The 13,858-nt window shown below is 43.9% G+C and overlaps 1 protein-coding gene across 3 annotated transcripts; it reads right to left on the bottom strand.

The window, feature by feature from the left end:
* Positions 1-331: 331 nt before the first annotated feature.
* On the bottom strand, positions 332-13,858 carry LOC309975060 (ADP-ribosylation factor 2). Of its 3 annotated transcripts, XM_082859972.1 has the most exons (6): positions 13,815-13,850; positions 12,915-12,991; positions 11,808-11,974; positions 8,703-8,813; positions 2,903-3,027; positions 332-692 (listed from the first exon to the last, which is right to left on the bottom strand). In XM_082859972.1, the coding sequence occupies exons 3-6, from the start codon at positions 11,953-11,955 to the stop codon at positions 531-533; spliced, it is 546 nt and encodes a 181-aa protein (XP_082716098.1). In that variant the 5' UTR covers positions 11,956-11,974; positions 12,915-12,991; positions 13,815-13,850; the 3' UTR covers positions 332-530. The 3 variants fall into 3 exon arrangements, with proteins under 3 accessions (XP_082716098.1, XP_082716099.1, XP_082716100.1); XM_082859973.1 differs by lacking the exon at positions 12,915-12,991 and having other exon boundaries at positions 13,815-13,858; XM_082859974.1 differs by lacking the exons at positions 12,915-12,991; positions 13,815-13,850 and adding an exon at positions 13,502-13,750.

A 13,858-nucleotide genomic window follows, 5' to 3' on the forward strand; every position in this document is an offset into this window, starting at 1 on the left:
TAACATCTTAACAACTTAACGTCTGCGGTAAGCAAGGGCCTTTTTGTCTTTGAGGATCATTTGCTTTAAAGCACTGAGAAGTGAGCTGCTAGCTCTGGCAGTGATGGGAAAGAATGACAGTTCCTTCCTTTTTACGAAAGGATGCCAAGTCTGACAGGACCCCCAGGTATGCAGAGAGCCCACACCTGGACTAGAACCACACAAAGGAAGTCGGTCCACGGCCCACCCTCCCCCTTCTTCCCACCACGAAGACCACTCTGGCTATCGGGCACCAGGGAGCCCTCGGGACTCCTCCGTCGACTGCAAAACTGGTCACCAAAGCTATGGAAATGGAAGGTGGCATATAAAATGTAACGCTGGCTGTTTGAACCATGTAGGACTGGTTTCCTTAGAGGGCGTATAAGGCACCATGTGGGAAAGCTGCTCCCACGCCCGGCCACGTGCCCATGCTCAGCTCCTCACACGCACACACGCACACAGCAGAAGCCAGCTGACTTTGCCACGACGCACAGGGAACGCAGCGCTGCCCGTCACTTCTGGGTTTTGAGCTGGTTGGAGAGCCAGTCCAGGCCTTCGTAAAGCCCATCTCCACTGGTAGCACAAGTAGCCTGAATGTACCAATTTCTCTGGCGGAGGGAATGTAAACCAAGCTTGTCCGTTATCTCAGCTGCGTTCATAGCATTGGGAAGATCCTTGAGAGAGAATATTCAAAAGTCAGTTGACAAATGTTATATCCTCATAATGGAACATTATGCTCTTCCCCCAACATCTGCCCTTAAGCCACAGTCTTATCTCTAGCCTTCCAGTGGCTCAGGCTCCAAACCTTGAAATCATCCTTAATTTTTTTTTTTTCTCTCTCTCCTCTCACAAACTCCACATGAGGAAATCCTACCAGCTCTACCCTCAAAATATATCCAGAATCTGGCCACTTCTCACCACCTGCACAGCTATACCCGGATCCCACCACCATCACTTCTCACTTGGGTTTTACTGAAATTACTTCCAAATTGGTCTCCAAGCTTCTGCTCTTGCTCCCAGAAAGTCTAAACACAACCCAGCAGTCAGTGAAAGTCAGTGAAAGTCATTCTTCTATCAAAACCCTGTGACATCTCCGTCTCTCTCGGGGTAACAGCCCGAGTCCTCAGGATGCTCTGCAAGGCCTTCGTGACCTGAGCCCCGTGACCCCTCCTAACTGTCCTGCTCTACCTACAGCCCTCACCACAAGTTACTATATTATAAAATTGACTTACTTAGTGTGTTTATTATCTGCCTCTCGCAACTAGAATGCAAACTTTACCAGGGCAGGAATCTCTATCTTGTTCTCTGATGTGTTCCAAGTGCCTAGAACTACGCCTAGCACGTAGTAAGCTCAAACCAAATTTGAATAAATTAGCATTAAAGAACAAGGTAGATCTAGACGCAATTATTTGGAAGGACATCAAAGATATGCTAAGTGAAGAAGCAGGTTACAAAACAGAATGCAGAGGGCTTCCCTGGTGGCCCAGTGGTTGAGAATCTGCCTACCAATGCAGGGGACAAGGGTTCGAGCCTTGGTCTGGGAAGATCCCACATGCCGCGGAGCAACTGTGCCCGTGAGCCACAATTACTGAGCCTGAGCATCTGGAGCCTGTGCTCCGCAACAACAGAGGCCGCGATAGTGAGAGGCCTGCGCACCACGATGAAGAGTGACCCCCGCTTGCCACAACTAGAGAAAGCCCATGCACAGAAACGAAGACCCAACACAGCCATAAATAAATAAATAAATAAATACATTTGGGGGGGAAAAAAAAGTTATATAAAAAAAAACCAGAATGCAGAATATGGTCTCCAGAATTTAAATATGAATACAATCATATAACTGCTCATATAGGCACAGAAAGTTTTATCTCTGGAAAGGAATATAAGACATTTAACAATGTTTTACCCTGAAGAGTGGGGCTAGAATGTTTCACTTGATGTTGTGAACTGTCTGCATATTCATACCATGAGCATGTTCTGCTTTTATAATTAAAAAGAACAAATGTCATTTTCTTTTATGAAAGTCCGTTGTGTTCACTAGTGAACTTCAAACTGACATCGAATCTAATGGCCGAGTGAATTTAAAACCATGTTTACAAAGGGCTAGATGACAAGAGAAAATGCCTTCAATAAAGGGACAAAACAGGATGCAACACTGTCCAAACAGTACGATCTCGATTACATAACGAATGTACGCATGGAGGAGAAAGTGCGGGGACACACATCAAAACGTGCCCCTGGTTTATCTCAGGCTGGTACATTCCACAGGATTCTGCCTTCTTTTCCACGCTTAGTTCAGCTTCCTGAGGCTGGATGTTTCTACACCCTCCTCCTACTCCTCTTTCACTGCTTTTGGTTATTTTTACACAGAAGCCGAGTTGCCCCAAGGATAGACCCCAGATGATCCAATCTCATCTCCTCCTTTGCTTCCCCCCATCCCCAATCCCGTCCCAGCTGCACTGGCTGCCTTCCTGCTGGCCTTCAGGTGTCATCTTATCAGATGTCATCTTATCAGAGAGGCATTCTAGTCCTTCCCCGCATCTGCCCCCTCCTCCAAGACACTCCCCCCAGACATATTACCTGTGGTTTATTGACTGACTCTCCTCCCACTAGAACATAAACTCCATGAACACAGGGATTTTTGTCTGTCTGGTTTACTGCTATATCTATATCACCAATACCTAAAACAATGCCTAGATCTTAGTAAATGCTCAGTCGATATTTGTTGAGCAAGTGAATGAATCTAAGACATGCTAACAAAGAGATGGAGAGAAAGGCTAAGGACAGGAGAGAGGAAGGCAGGCAGCTAATTAGATATCTCTGTTTTTAAGTGAGCAGCTGGCGGTACCTTTCAGTCCCAGGATTCGGAAAGCCAGCGACATACCTGTTTATTTACAAACACCAATAAAACTGCATCTCTGAGCTCATCTTCGGCTAACATTCTGGTTAGTTCTTCTCGGGCTTCATTGACACGCTCTCTGTCATTACTGTCGACCACAAAAATCAGACCTAGAAAGAAAGCACAAGTGTGTTAGTAATCTGAACCTGGGAAGGCAGCTGTTTATATCCTTACAGCGTCTCCCTGCTTACACATGTGGTTTCACCGAAAGCAATCAATACAGAAGGATATATAATCTTTAGAGTTGGGAAGCCTCCTGTACACCCAACTAGCCTTTTTCAGAGGCATCATAGCCCTTCACCAGATTAACAATAATAAGAATAGAGAGAGAAAAGGTTAGGCTTATTTTTAATCACTTCATTTCTACATCATGCCTACATGATGAAGACCCAATAAAAATCTATGGACATCCAAGTTCAGATAAGCTTCCCTGGTTGGCAATGCTCTGTGTATGTCACACAGCGATGTGCCAGAAGGGTAATGCATTCTGACCCCATGGGAAGAGGACGATGCAAGCTTTGTGGGTGGTACCTCTCAGATCTCGCCCTATGCATCTCTTCCTTTGGCTGGTTCATTTGTATCCTTTTGCCATAACAGAACTGTAATTGTAAGTATAGCGCTCCCCTGAGTCCTGTGAGTTGTTTTAATGAATATTGAACCTGAGGGGATATTTGGAACTGCCAAATTTGCAGACAGCTGGAAAAAAGTGAGGGTGGTCTGAGGAGTCCCGAATTTCCAGCTGGTATCTGAAGTGAGGGAGTCTTGTGCCCTTAACCTGTGACGTATGGCCCAACCCCAGGTAGTGGTATCAGAAGTCTTCCCAGCATCCCACACTATACAGCAGCAGAGGAATCCCAGGAAGCAAACGACAGGTCAGAGAAAGGGACCACCACACTGTATCTCAGGAAAGGTGGCTGAAACCTGCACAGATCTGGTCACTGCCACATTGGCTGGAGGCAGAGGCGGGGCCAATAGGATCTCAGAGGAGGTGCCCAGGAGGGATCCAGCACACACTCCAGACACAGGATGCAAAAGACTCTCTTAGCAGTAGTCCACGTGACATTAATCGTAATAACAACTGGATGGTTAGCTGACAATAAGCCTTCTGTGAGACAAAAATGGGAAGTGGCTGCTAAAAGAACTTGATCCTAGGCTGTATCAACAGTAGTGACAGCAGCTCAGTTTCTAAAATACGGGCAACAAAAAGCCGATGCTACAGTCCGGCAGTCAGAACATCCTGGGAATGTTACGTGGTTGGTGCTGGACCCCACACTCTAAGACACAAGCGAACTGGAGGGACAAAGAATGACTAGGACGGCAAAGGAATTAGATACCATGACATATGAAAAACAAATTTATATAACTGGAAATATTTTGCCTGGAGAAAAGATTCATTGAGGGGACTGACAGCTGTCTTCAAATATCTAGAAGCTGTGACATAAAGAGAGGTTCGACTTGTAAGGAGATGGAAGATCAGTGGGTAAAACTACAGGAGATCAAGGTGATACGGAGTCAAGAGAAATGCAGGTGCAATGGGCTGCCTCAGGAGCGTGCCTGTCACTGAAGATGCTTGTGCCCTGCTTAAGTGGCAACTTGTGGGGACACTGCAGAAGGGATTCTGCTGACGGGAAGGGCAGTGGAATGAGATGACATCTGGGTTCCTTCTGACACTGAGATCGCACCACCATGTCTAGGAGGGAAAATCTGTGCTGGCCCTCGGCTCTTTCCCTCTGTGCTTCCCAGGCCCACCCAACAGCTGCCTGACCAGCTGTCTGGAGCAGCCCACTCTGGCAGACAGGAGTGCCCACAGCTTCTGAATGTCTGGGGCTTACATGAGACTCAAAGTCATGTCTGTTACATCACATCAGACCAAAAAAATGAAGAACATTCAAAACTCCCCCCCAAAGATTTGACAGGCTGCCAGTAAGCTCTGGACTCTGATCATAACTAAGCAAACGAGGTTATCCTGCAATTTGAGGAGATCCTTAGTCTCCAATGCAAAACTGCCAGGGTGGAAGCTGACATATTATCCCTTTGCCATTCCTAATAGAAAGAAAGGTTTATAAATATTAGGTCCCATTTTATACTGTTTTTATTTAGATCCTTATGTGAGAAACAAAAGAACCTAGCCATCAGACTGACTACAATTCTGAACTAAGAAAACCTAGAAAAGGTAAATTTACAAATGAATAGTATGCTGTAATTTGTTTTTAGAAATGGGGAGAAGAAAATTTAAATTAAAAAGGACAGCCTGGGGCTTCCCTAGTGGCACAGTGGTTGAGAGTCCGCCTGCCTGCCTGCCTATGCAGGGGACTCAGGTTCATGCCCCGTTCCGGGACGATCCCACATGCCGCGGAGCAGCTGGGCCCATGAGCCATGGCCGCTGAGCCTGTGCATCCGGAGCCTGTGCTCTGCAATGGAAGAGGCCACAACAGTGAGAGGCCCGCGTACTGCAAAAATAAATAAATAAAAATAAAAATAAATTAAAAAATAAAAAGGACAGCCGCTGTTGGGAAGTTGGCAGGAAAAATAGGGGCAACATGCAAGATTACTAATGGCTGAAGTGTTTGGACCCACCAGACAGCAAATCCATTCTTCAAAAGTCACCATTTGCTAATTTCACGAAGCGTCTAAACCGCCCACCACAAGGTCCTAGAATACAGCCAGTTAGTTCTCCACCATCACAGCAGGAGTTACTGAAACTCAATAAAATTAGGCTTGTTATAGGACTCCTTTGATGTAATATAACTCACATTCTAACTGGATCACTCTGACTCCTTTGTGAGGAAGACCTTAAAGGGTCAATGGAGTGAAAAGGAGCTCATTTAGGCAGCTCTGCTGGGGTCCAGGGGCCTGGAGGGGCAGTGGTGGAGATGTGGTCAATTCTGAATATAGTTTGGAGAGAAGCCAACAGGATTTTCTAATATGTGAAGAGTAAAAGGAAGAAATATTACTCAGCCATTAAATAAAAAAGAATCTTGCCATTTGCAGCAATAGGACGGACCTAGAGGGTCATGGTGATCATTTTGTAATGCACAAAAATATCGAATCACTATGTAGTAACCTGAACCTAACATAATATTGTAGGCCAATTAATAAATAAAATAAAAACGAAAGGAAAAAATATGAATTTATCTGTAATAAAAATCACCTTCCCTTTGGCGTAGGGAAGGGGCATGGAGAAGAGAAATGTAGTAATCCTTCTCATCCACGTTAATTATGACCACAAGCCCAGGGAACTATACATCCACAGAAAAACGTGGGCAGCACTTTAGTATTATGCAATTTTCAGGGACAGCAAAAAAAAAAAAAAAAATTAGGCTTGTTATAAATAGAAGATTGAAAACAAACAGGCATTTCTACTTGGTGACTGAGTGTGACAACTCTTAATAAGGTGGGTAAAGGGAACCCTGCCTGAGAATGAGGACAAAAAACCTCTAGTAATTTGGACTCGGTGACAGTTAATTTTATGTGTCACCTTGACTGGGCCACAGGGTGCCCAGACATTTGGTCAAACAGTATTCTGGGTGTGTGTGGCAGGGTGTTTCTGGATGAGATGAACATTTGAATCAGGACACTGAGTACAGCAGATTGCACTCCTCAGTGTGCTCTAGTCCAATCCAATGAAGGCGTGATTAGAACAAAAGAGAGGACGAAAGAATTCACTCGTCTTGGAGCTGGGATATGCATCTTCTGCCTTTGGAATGGAACTTAATCATCAGCTCTCCCGGGTCTCCAGCCTCTGCCAACTGCAGATCCCGGACTCCTCGGCCTCCACAACCATGTAAGCCAATTCCTTATAAGAAATCACATACAAGCACACATATATATACACAAAAACATATGTGCAAACATGTATGGACAGCCATCCATCATACTGATTCTGTTTTTCTGGAGAACCCAGACTAATACAGGCTCCTGAGTGCCCACTACCTTCCAACCACAGAACTAAGCATTTTATAAAATTAATCTCATTCAAGCCAAATGATCCGGCACAGTACGTATTCACCTCCATTTTATAGATGAGGAAATCGAGACAGGAAAGATTACCTAACTTTCCCAAGGTTTCATAGCAGAGCTGTGGTTCAAACCCACATTTTCTACTTTTATCACTGGTGAGGAATTACGATAGTTTGACCAATATGGCAAGTGCCAATCCAGGTTAAATGGACACTCTGAGTATCAAAAAGCGTATTGTCTGCAACGGATTGAAACACAAAGACATAAAAATCTAAGAGTCATCATGGAAGGTTGCTAGGGTATCAAGTTGTTTCTCTAAAAATCAATAAAGGGAAAGAATTAAATTTTTTCCTCCCTTTCTCATATAAACTATATTTCAGGGAAAGCAAATACCTGATGAAGGGATTCTTTGTTTAGAAGGATTTCAGCTTAATAGACTCAGATGGAATGACAGAAAAAATGGAGGGATAAACTGTTGGAGAGTAGCAGACGACTAAAGAGACATAACAATGAAAGGCAACGTGTAAACTTTGATTCCTTCGCAAACAAATCAAATGTGAAAAGGACGTATTTGATACAACTGGAAAAATCTGAATAAGGACTGGGTACCAGATACTAAAGAAAGAATGTTAATTTTGGAAGTGTGATAATGCATGGAGATTATGTTTTAAAAATGTCTTTATCAGTTTGAAATAAACACTGAAGGATGTATGAGTAAAAGGCATCATGTCTGGCATTTGCTGTAACACACTCTGGGCAAAACGCTGAGAACTGTTGAAGCTGGGTGATGAGTACGTGGGGATTTGTTAAGTATCCTCTTCCTTTTTTGCTTTAAATTTTCCACTAACAAAACTGAAAAAAGAAAAGATAAACGCTCTATTTTGAGGAAAGACATTCTAAATCTATAGGCTAAGGAAATAAGTACAAATAGAGTTAAGTGTTAAAGGTAATAGCTAAAATAATGATACAAAATATAAAGGGACAGTCGACTCGGGTATTTGGTCTGAAAATATCAACAAATATGGGTCTTTACTATGAAAGACATGCAATGAAAACACCATAGGTAGTAGAATCTTCAAAATTAAGAGTCCAAATAAATTCTAAAATAAGTATGTAGATGCCAGGTGGTTATGATTCTACGTGAGAATCAGGGTGTGAAAACTATATGAACAGCTTACAGATATCTTGACAGGTGATACTCTGTAAGGTGTATCATTTATCCAAAATATAATCAATGAAAAAAACTCAAATAGATTGATAGGGGACTGGGACACGTTAAAACCCCAAATTTTAAGAAACCAGTGATAAGGAAATAAGGTAATGATCTGGGATATTCATGCTTATTCCAGCACTTGTAGAATAACAGCGCAGTAGGGAGGCACTGTGGCCACAGAGGATGCTGGGATTTGGGATTCCAGCCATCCCTGTTCACTTCTTTCTCTCCATAGGGATGATTTTCAAATATTCTCCACAGGTTTAAAAGAGTGTACTGAATTCAAGTTCTTCAAAAATTGGTACTTCATCAAAGGCACATACAACTTTCAATTAACCAAAAGATGAAATTCATTAGAACAACCATTTTCTAACTGTTCTGGATTAAGAGGAGATTCCTATATAAGGCATTAACGCCCAAGTACTTTTTCAAGGAAGGCAGGGACCACTTCTCAAAAAGAAACCTCCCCAGTAAGTGTAAGTGGGTCAGCAGAAAAGAAGGAATGACTGACAGTCCAAATAAAGCAGCACGCCACAAGGTTTTGCTTCAAGCATCGACCTTTAGGTGCGTTTAACAGAAATGGTTGCAAGGCTAGAACTGGATAATCTCTACCTTGTGTGTTCTGGAAATAATGTCGCCACAAAGGTCTGATTTTGTCCTGGCCACCAACATCCCAGACTGTGAAGCTGATGTTTTTATATTCTACCGTCTCCACGTTGAAACCTAAATTGGGAAGGTGGAGAAAGTGTTTAATGAAGACTTCTCCTGGTTCAACAATTCGAAATAATTTCAGCTAACATCTGGACAGTACTTTTCATTTACAACGCAGCTTGCCGGTCAAAGATCCATAGCTTACAGAACAGAATGTGTTAGTCAGCTTTCTCCCCCATGCATTGTGACAGGTGTCTCCAACCTTCTCCACTCCCTCCGGCCTCCCTCCTCACACCTCCCCTCCCCTCCCCTCCCAGCAGCTCTTCCTGCATACTTCAGAGCAAACAGGAGCCATCAATGGGACTGCTTCCACTTCCCACCACACACTGTAGAAACCCAACTACATCTTCACCCACCCTTTTCTCCCTCCCTCTTGGAGCAATGGAAGGGGGCAACTAGCTAATGCCAATCCCATCCCCCCCATGTGCTGGATCCAATTCACCCACGCTGTCCGGAACCTTCAAAATCTCCAACCTGTTTAAGTCTTTTGCATCTTTCAAAAAAGATGACTCCACACCTTCACGCACTACCACCCTCTATTTTCCCTTTTAAAGTCAAACTTCTCTAAGACGTTTAGCTACCTTCACTGTGCCAACTTTGTCAGCCCTCACCCAATACACCTTAGTTCTACTTTACCATGTTTCGCTGGTTTTTCCAAGGTCAGCAAGGTCACCATGTCAATAAATCTGACAAATGCTTTCCAGTTTTTATGTGATTTGATTTTATATCTGACACTACTGCTCACTCCCTCCTTGAAACTCTTCCCTGGCTTCCCATTTTTCTTCTGTTTCCATGGCTGTAACTTCTCAGTCTCTTTAGTGAGCTCAACCACATCTGACTGATCTTTAAATGATGCTTAGTTCAAAATCATTTACATAGAACTGTTGCACATAACCTAAACATCCATCACTGAAAATTTGTTAAACATATAGCCACATAATGGAATACTATCTAGTTACTAAAATTTCATGTTGATCTGTACTGATTATTAAGCCCCCAAACATAGTGGCTTAGAACAATGATTTTCCCCCCTACCCAATTCTGTGGGTTGCCTGGGCTTCCTCTTGTAGATGCATTCAACTATTGAGTCCTTTGGGGGCTAGGCTGGACTTCTCTCTCTCCAGGTGGTCTTTTTATTCCCAAGGAGCACTGAGCTTCCTCACGTGGTGGTGGTAGTGTTCCGAAAGAACAAATCCCAAGACACAGCACTTATGAAATCTTTGTGTGAATCACATTTGCTGATGTGCCAAAGCAAGTCACATGGCCAACCAAGCTCAGCACCACTGTGGAAGGGGACTGCACAGGGGTATGGCTACTGAGTGGCATGATTCATTGGGCACCATTAGTTTAACAATCTACCACAAAATCAGTATCCAATTCATTCACCAAATATTTCCTGGACATCTATTATGTGTCACGCATTTTGCTAGGCGCCTGGGGACAGTGGTGAACAACGCAGACATGATTCTTGCTCTTATTCACACTTTTGGAAGAGAGACAGTGAGCAAGCAATGACAAATGTGCTCAGAGTTACTAAGAAGTTCAGGTTGCTATGGAAACTTACAACAGGGGAAAACCCGTCCAAGGGATCAGGAAAGGCGACCCTGAGAAATGATGCTTAAACTGAGACGGAAAGAATGAGCTGGCATTAGCTATGTAAAGGCAGGGAGGGGGGGTAAAAAAGAAGGCAGGAAAGCATTCCACAGAGAGGAAATGACATAGAAAGAGATCCAAACACATTGTTTAACGCAGAGTAAGTTGGAAGACAGCATGCATATGACTTCACAAAGATATTCACCAAAGTCACAGTGTTTTTTAACACTCGTTTAGATTTTTTTTGTATGTATGACATTATGGAAGCATGAATTATTTTTACAATTGGAGAAAATCAAGTAATTATGCTATTTCATTTTGGACTAATAACATTTTTAAAATTATGGGTATGAACACTTTCTCCATCTGGTTTCCTGTTCCTTTAAGGGCTGCAATCTCTGAAGCTAACTGCCCAAGTTGGAAGTTGATGGGTTGGTTCCTGTGCCTAATCCAACATTCGGAACACTACTGACATTCACATGCCATCCTGGGGAGGCTATTCTCGCTCAGGAGTTTGGATCTGGAGGCAGCTGATGAGGCACAGACTAAGTTCTGTCAAAACTGCCTTTGAGGGGCTTCTCTGGTGGCGCAGCGGTTAAGAGTCCGCTTGCCAATTCAGGGGACATGGGTTTGAGCCCTGGTCCGGGAAGATCCCACATGCTGCAGAGCAACTAAGCCTGTGTGCCACAACTACTGAGCCTGCACTCTAGAGCCCGCAAGCCACAACTGCTGAAGCCTGAGAGCCTAGAGCCTGTGCTCTGCAACAAAAGAAGCCACCGCAATGATAAGGCTGTGCACCACAATGAAGAGTAGCCCCCGCTCACTATAACTAGAGAAAGCCCTCGCACAGCAACGAAGACCCAATGCAGCCAAAAATAAATAAAATAAAATAAATAAATTTGTAAAAAAACAACAAAAAAAACCCCTGCCTTTGCAAAAGTCTTAAATAGCTGACAAAACACAGTGCTGGTTCGCAGGAATAACTACACCACCAGATAGTCAGTCCTCCAGCATCTGAACAAATCAGATTCTTCACTTGACCACCAGCTCAAAAAAAATCATACTACATCTTTAAACACTTGGAACATACTTGGTATGGAGAGATGCTTCCACTTAGAAAGGCCAGCTGGAAGAAAGATGGATTTTAATAATCATTATCTTTTTTTTTTTTGGCCAAGCAGATAGGGTTAAACTTGTTCCACCTAAATGTGTTCGTATGACTCCCCTGTAAACCTAGCAATGTGCCAGAGATGCCAGGGAGCAATTAGGAAATTGTATATTACCTGGTTTTGGCCTCAAAACCGCTCTTGGGGTGGACAAGATTTTCCCCCAAAAAATTCAATAATGCAAGAAGTATGTAAAAGTATAACATACTAAAGTGTAAACTGGTCTAGTCATAGGTCGTTAACATACCTATCGTAGGGATGGTAGTCACAATCTCTCCCAGCTTCAATTTATACAAGATGGTGGTTTTTCCAGCGGCATCCAAACCCACCATAAGAATCCGCATCTCTTTTTTCCCAAATAGACTTTTAAACAGTTTTTCAAAAACGTTCCCCATTGTAACTGAATTCTGTGACCTGAAGGAAAAGAAAGGCAAATCAAGTAATTGTTCTTTGCAGAGATATAGAAACATAAATACAAGATATATACATGAAATACAAGTCTCCATTAGAGGCGGCTCCTAGTAAATACTGAACAATTTTAAGTATAGTTTGGCCAGTAAGGAGTAGAGTATCTTGTTTTCACAGGGAAACTCAACTAAGCCTTTTGATGCCTTGCCAAAAAATTCTCTTTTCCACTGCAGCATCCAAGTGGGATACGTGAAGCACAGTCTCAATGGTGGCAGGCTTTAGTCATCTTAAGTATGAAAGCAATGTCACAACAGACACAACTAACACTTCTGAAAGGAGAACTCAGGACGCAGAGAACCAGTTTATTTTACCCGATGTGAAGCAAAGTCTTTCAGGCCGGTTAAATATCAGCACCTTTTAGAAATTCAGTAGCTGCCTTTGGCTAGCAGACAGTATCAAGACCCAGAAAAGAACCTAAAAAACTTCAGAGGTGAGGAAATACAGCACTGGGAAACTGCACTGCTAACAGAGAAAGTAACTAGGCAAAGAGTAGAGGAGATACCATAGCATCCAGTGTCGACCATCACCTTACTCTTAATTATTTTTAGCTTTTTTGGAAACAATTCACGCACATATAAACATAAATGATAACATACAGTTCAGTGAAATGTCATGAACCAAATCAAAAAAAGATGATTACCAGCGACCCAGATCACCTTGTGCCCCTTCCCAGTTGTACTGTCTACAACTCTAACCTTGCTCCTGGAAGTCTACAAAGATCCTTCAAAGAGAAGTAAAAAATCCTCGTTTCCCTTTAAACTGCTAACCATAGGAAAACTTTATTCCTGTGCAGAGCAGGGTTAAGACAGAATAAGGACAGCCCATCTCCCATTCATTGGGACCCTAGGGACCTCAGAGGGGAGGTCACCAAGTTCCAGAGACCCACCTCTGAAATTCAACTGTGTCCTACAGTAGCTTAACTTCATGGATGATGTCTAAGCACACACCATTTTATTCTACGACCTGAGAAAAAGAGCAGAGCATTTATCCTGTACATAAATTAGGTACAGGGGAACTGCTACAACCAAAGAATAATGATGAATGTTTCAGTCATTCATAGAAGGGCCATACAGAAAGTATATAGAAGTCCAATGCACTATGGCACTCAAAATCTTGTTGGGCGACAAAACTAAAGATTCCTTATCTTCGTTTCCGGAAAAAAATAAATCTCACAGATTAGAAAAAAACAGTGAGGAACATTCTGGGGGAGGGAAGGTACTTCCCACTTAGATGTCCTATGAAGCAAATACTTGATTCCTCCTCCCAACTACAGCACACCTCCAAGGTTTTCCCTCCTGCTTCTCTTTTCTTTTTCCTACTCATCTGCCAGAGGCGGCCAGAGCCCGCTGCGCTGCTAGAGACCCTCTGGAAGACGCCGGCGACCCTGGCGCCTCTTTGGCACGCTCACCTCCCCTACCACAAGAACCAGCTGTCCATCAGGGAGAACTGCGTGGAGATCTCCACGACACGAACCAGAGCGGGTGGCCAAGTGGGCGTGCGCAGCGGACAGGCACGCGCGCTGGGTCCCCGGGGAAGGCGTCCGAGTGTCCTTTCTGCCAGGCCGCTTCCTCTCGGCCTCCGGGCCCCGGGGAGAGCGGAGGGCCCAGCGACGGACGAGCCAAGCCTCTCTCGATCCCCGCAGCCCCTGGCCTACACGAGGACGGAGAAGGGACAAGATCCTTTTCTGCAAGCCACCCGCTGCTCTCTAGCTTCCCGACCTCTGACGGTCCGGAAATCCAGCCAGGCCTTGAGTGCCGCAACCCGCTCTCCACACTCCGCGACTCACCGGTCCCCAAACTGACCACGGGTACCAATACCGCGGCCTTTAAA

Source organism: Leucopleurus acutus (genome assembly GCF_964270905.1).
Source record: "Leucopleurus acutus genome assembly, chromosome: 19".
NCBI classification, from domain to species: domain Eukaryota; kingdom Metazoa; phylum Chordata; class Mammalia; order Artiodactyla; family Delphinidae; genus Leucopleurus; species Leucopleurus acutus.

Coding starts and splice junctions, on each gene's coding strand:
- LOC309975060 (XM_082859973.1), bottom strand. CDS start 11,955: ATGGGGAACGTTTTTGAAAAACTGTTTAAAAGTCTATTTGGGAAAAAA. Junction 3,028..8,702: donor TTATTTCCAGAACACACAAG/GTAGAGATTATC, acceptor CTTTCTTTCTAG/GTCTGATTTTTGTGGTCGAC. Junction 693..2,902: donor TGGTGTTTGTAAATAAACAG/GTATGTCGCTGG, acceptor TTCTCTCTCAAG/GATCTTCCCAATGCTATGAA.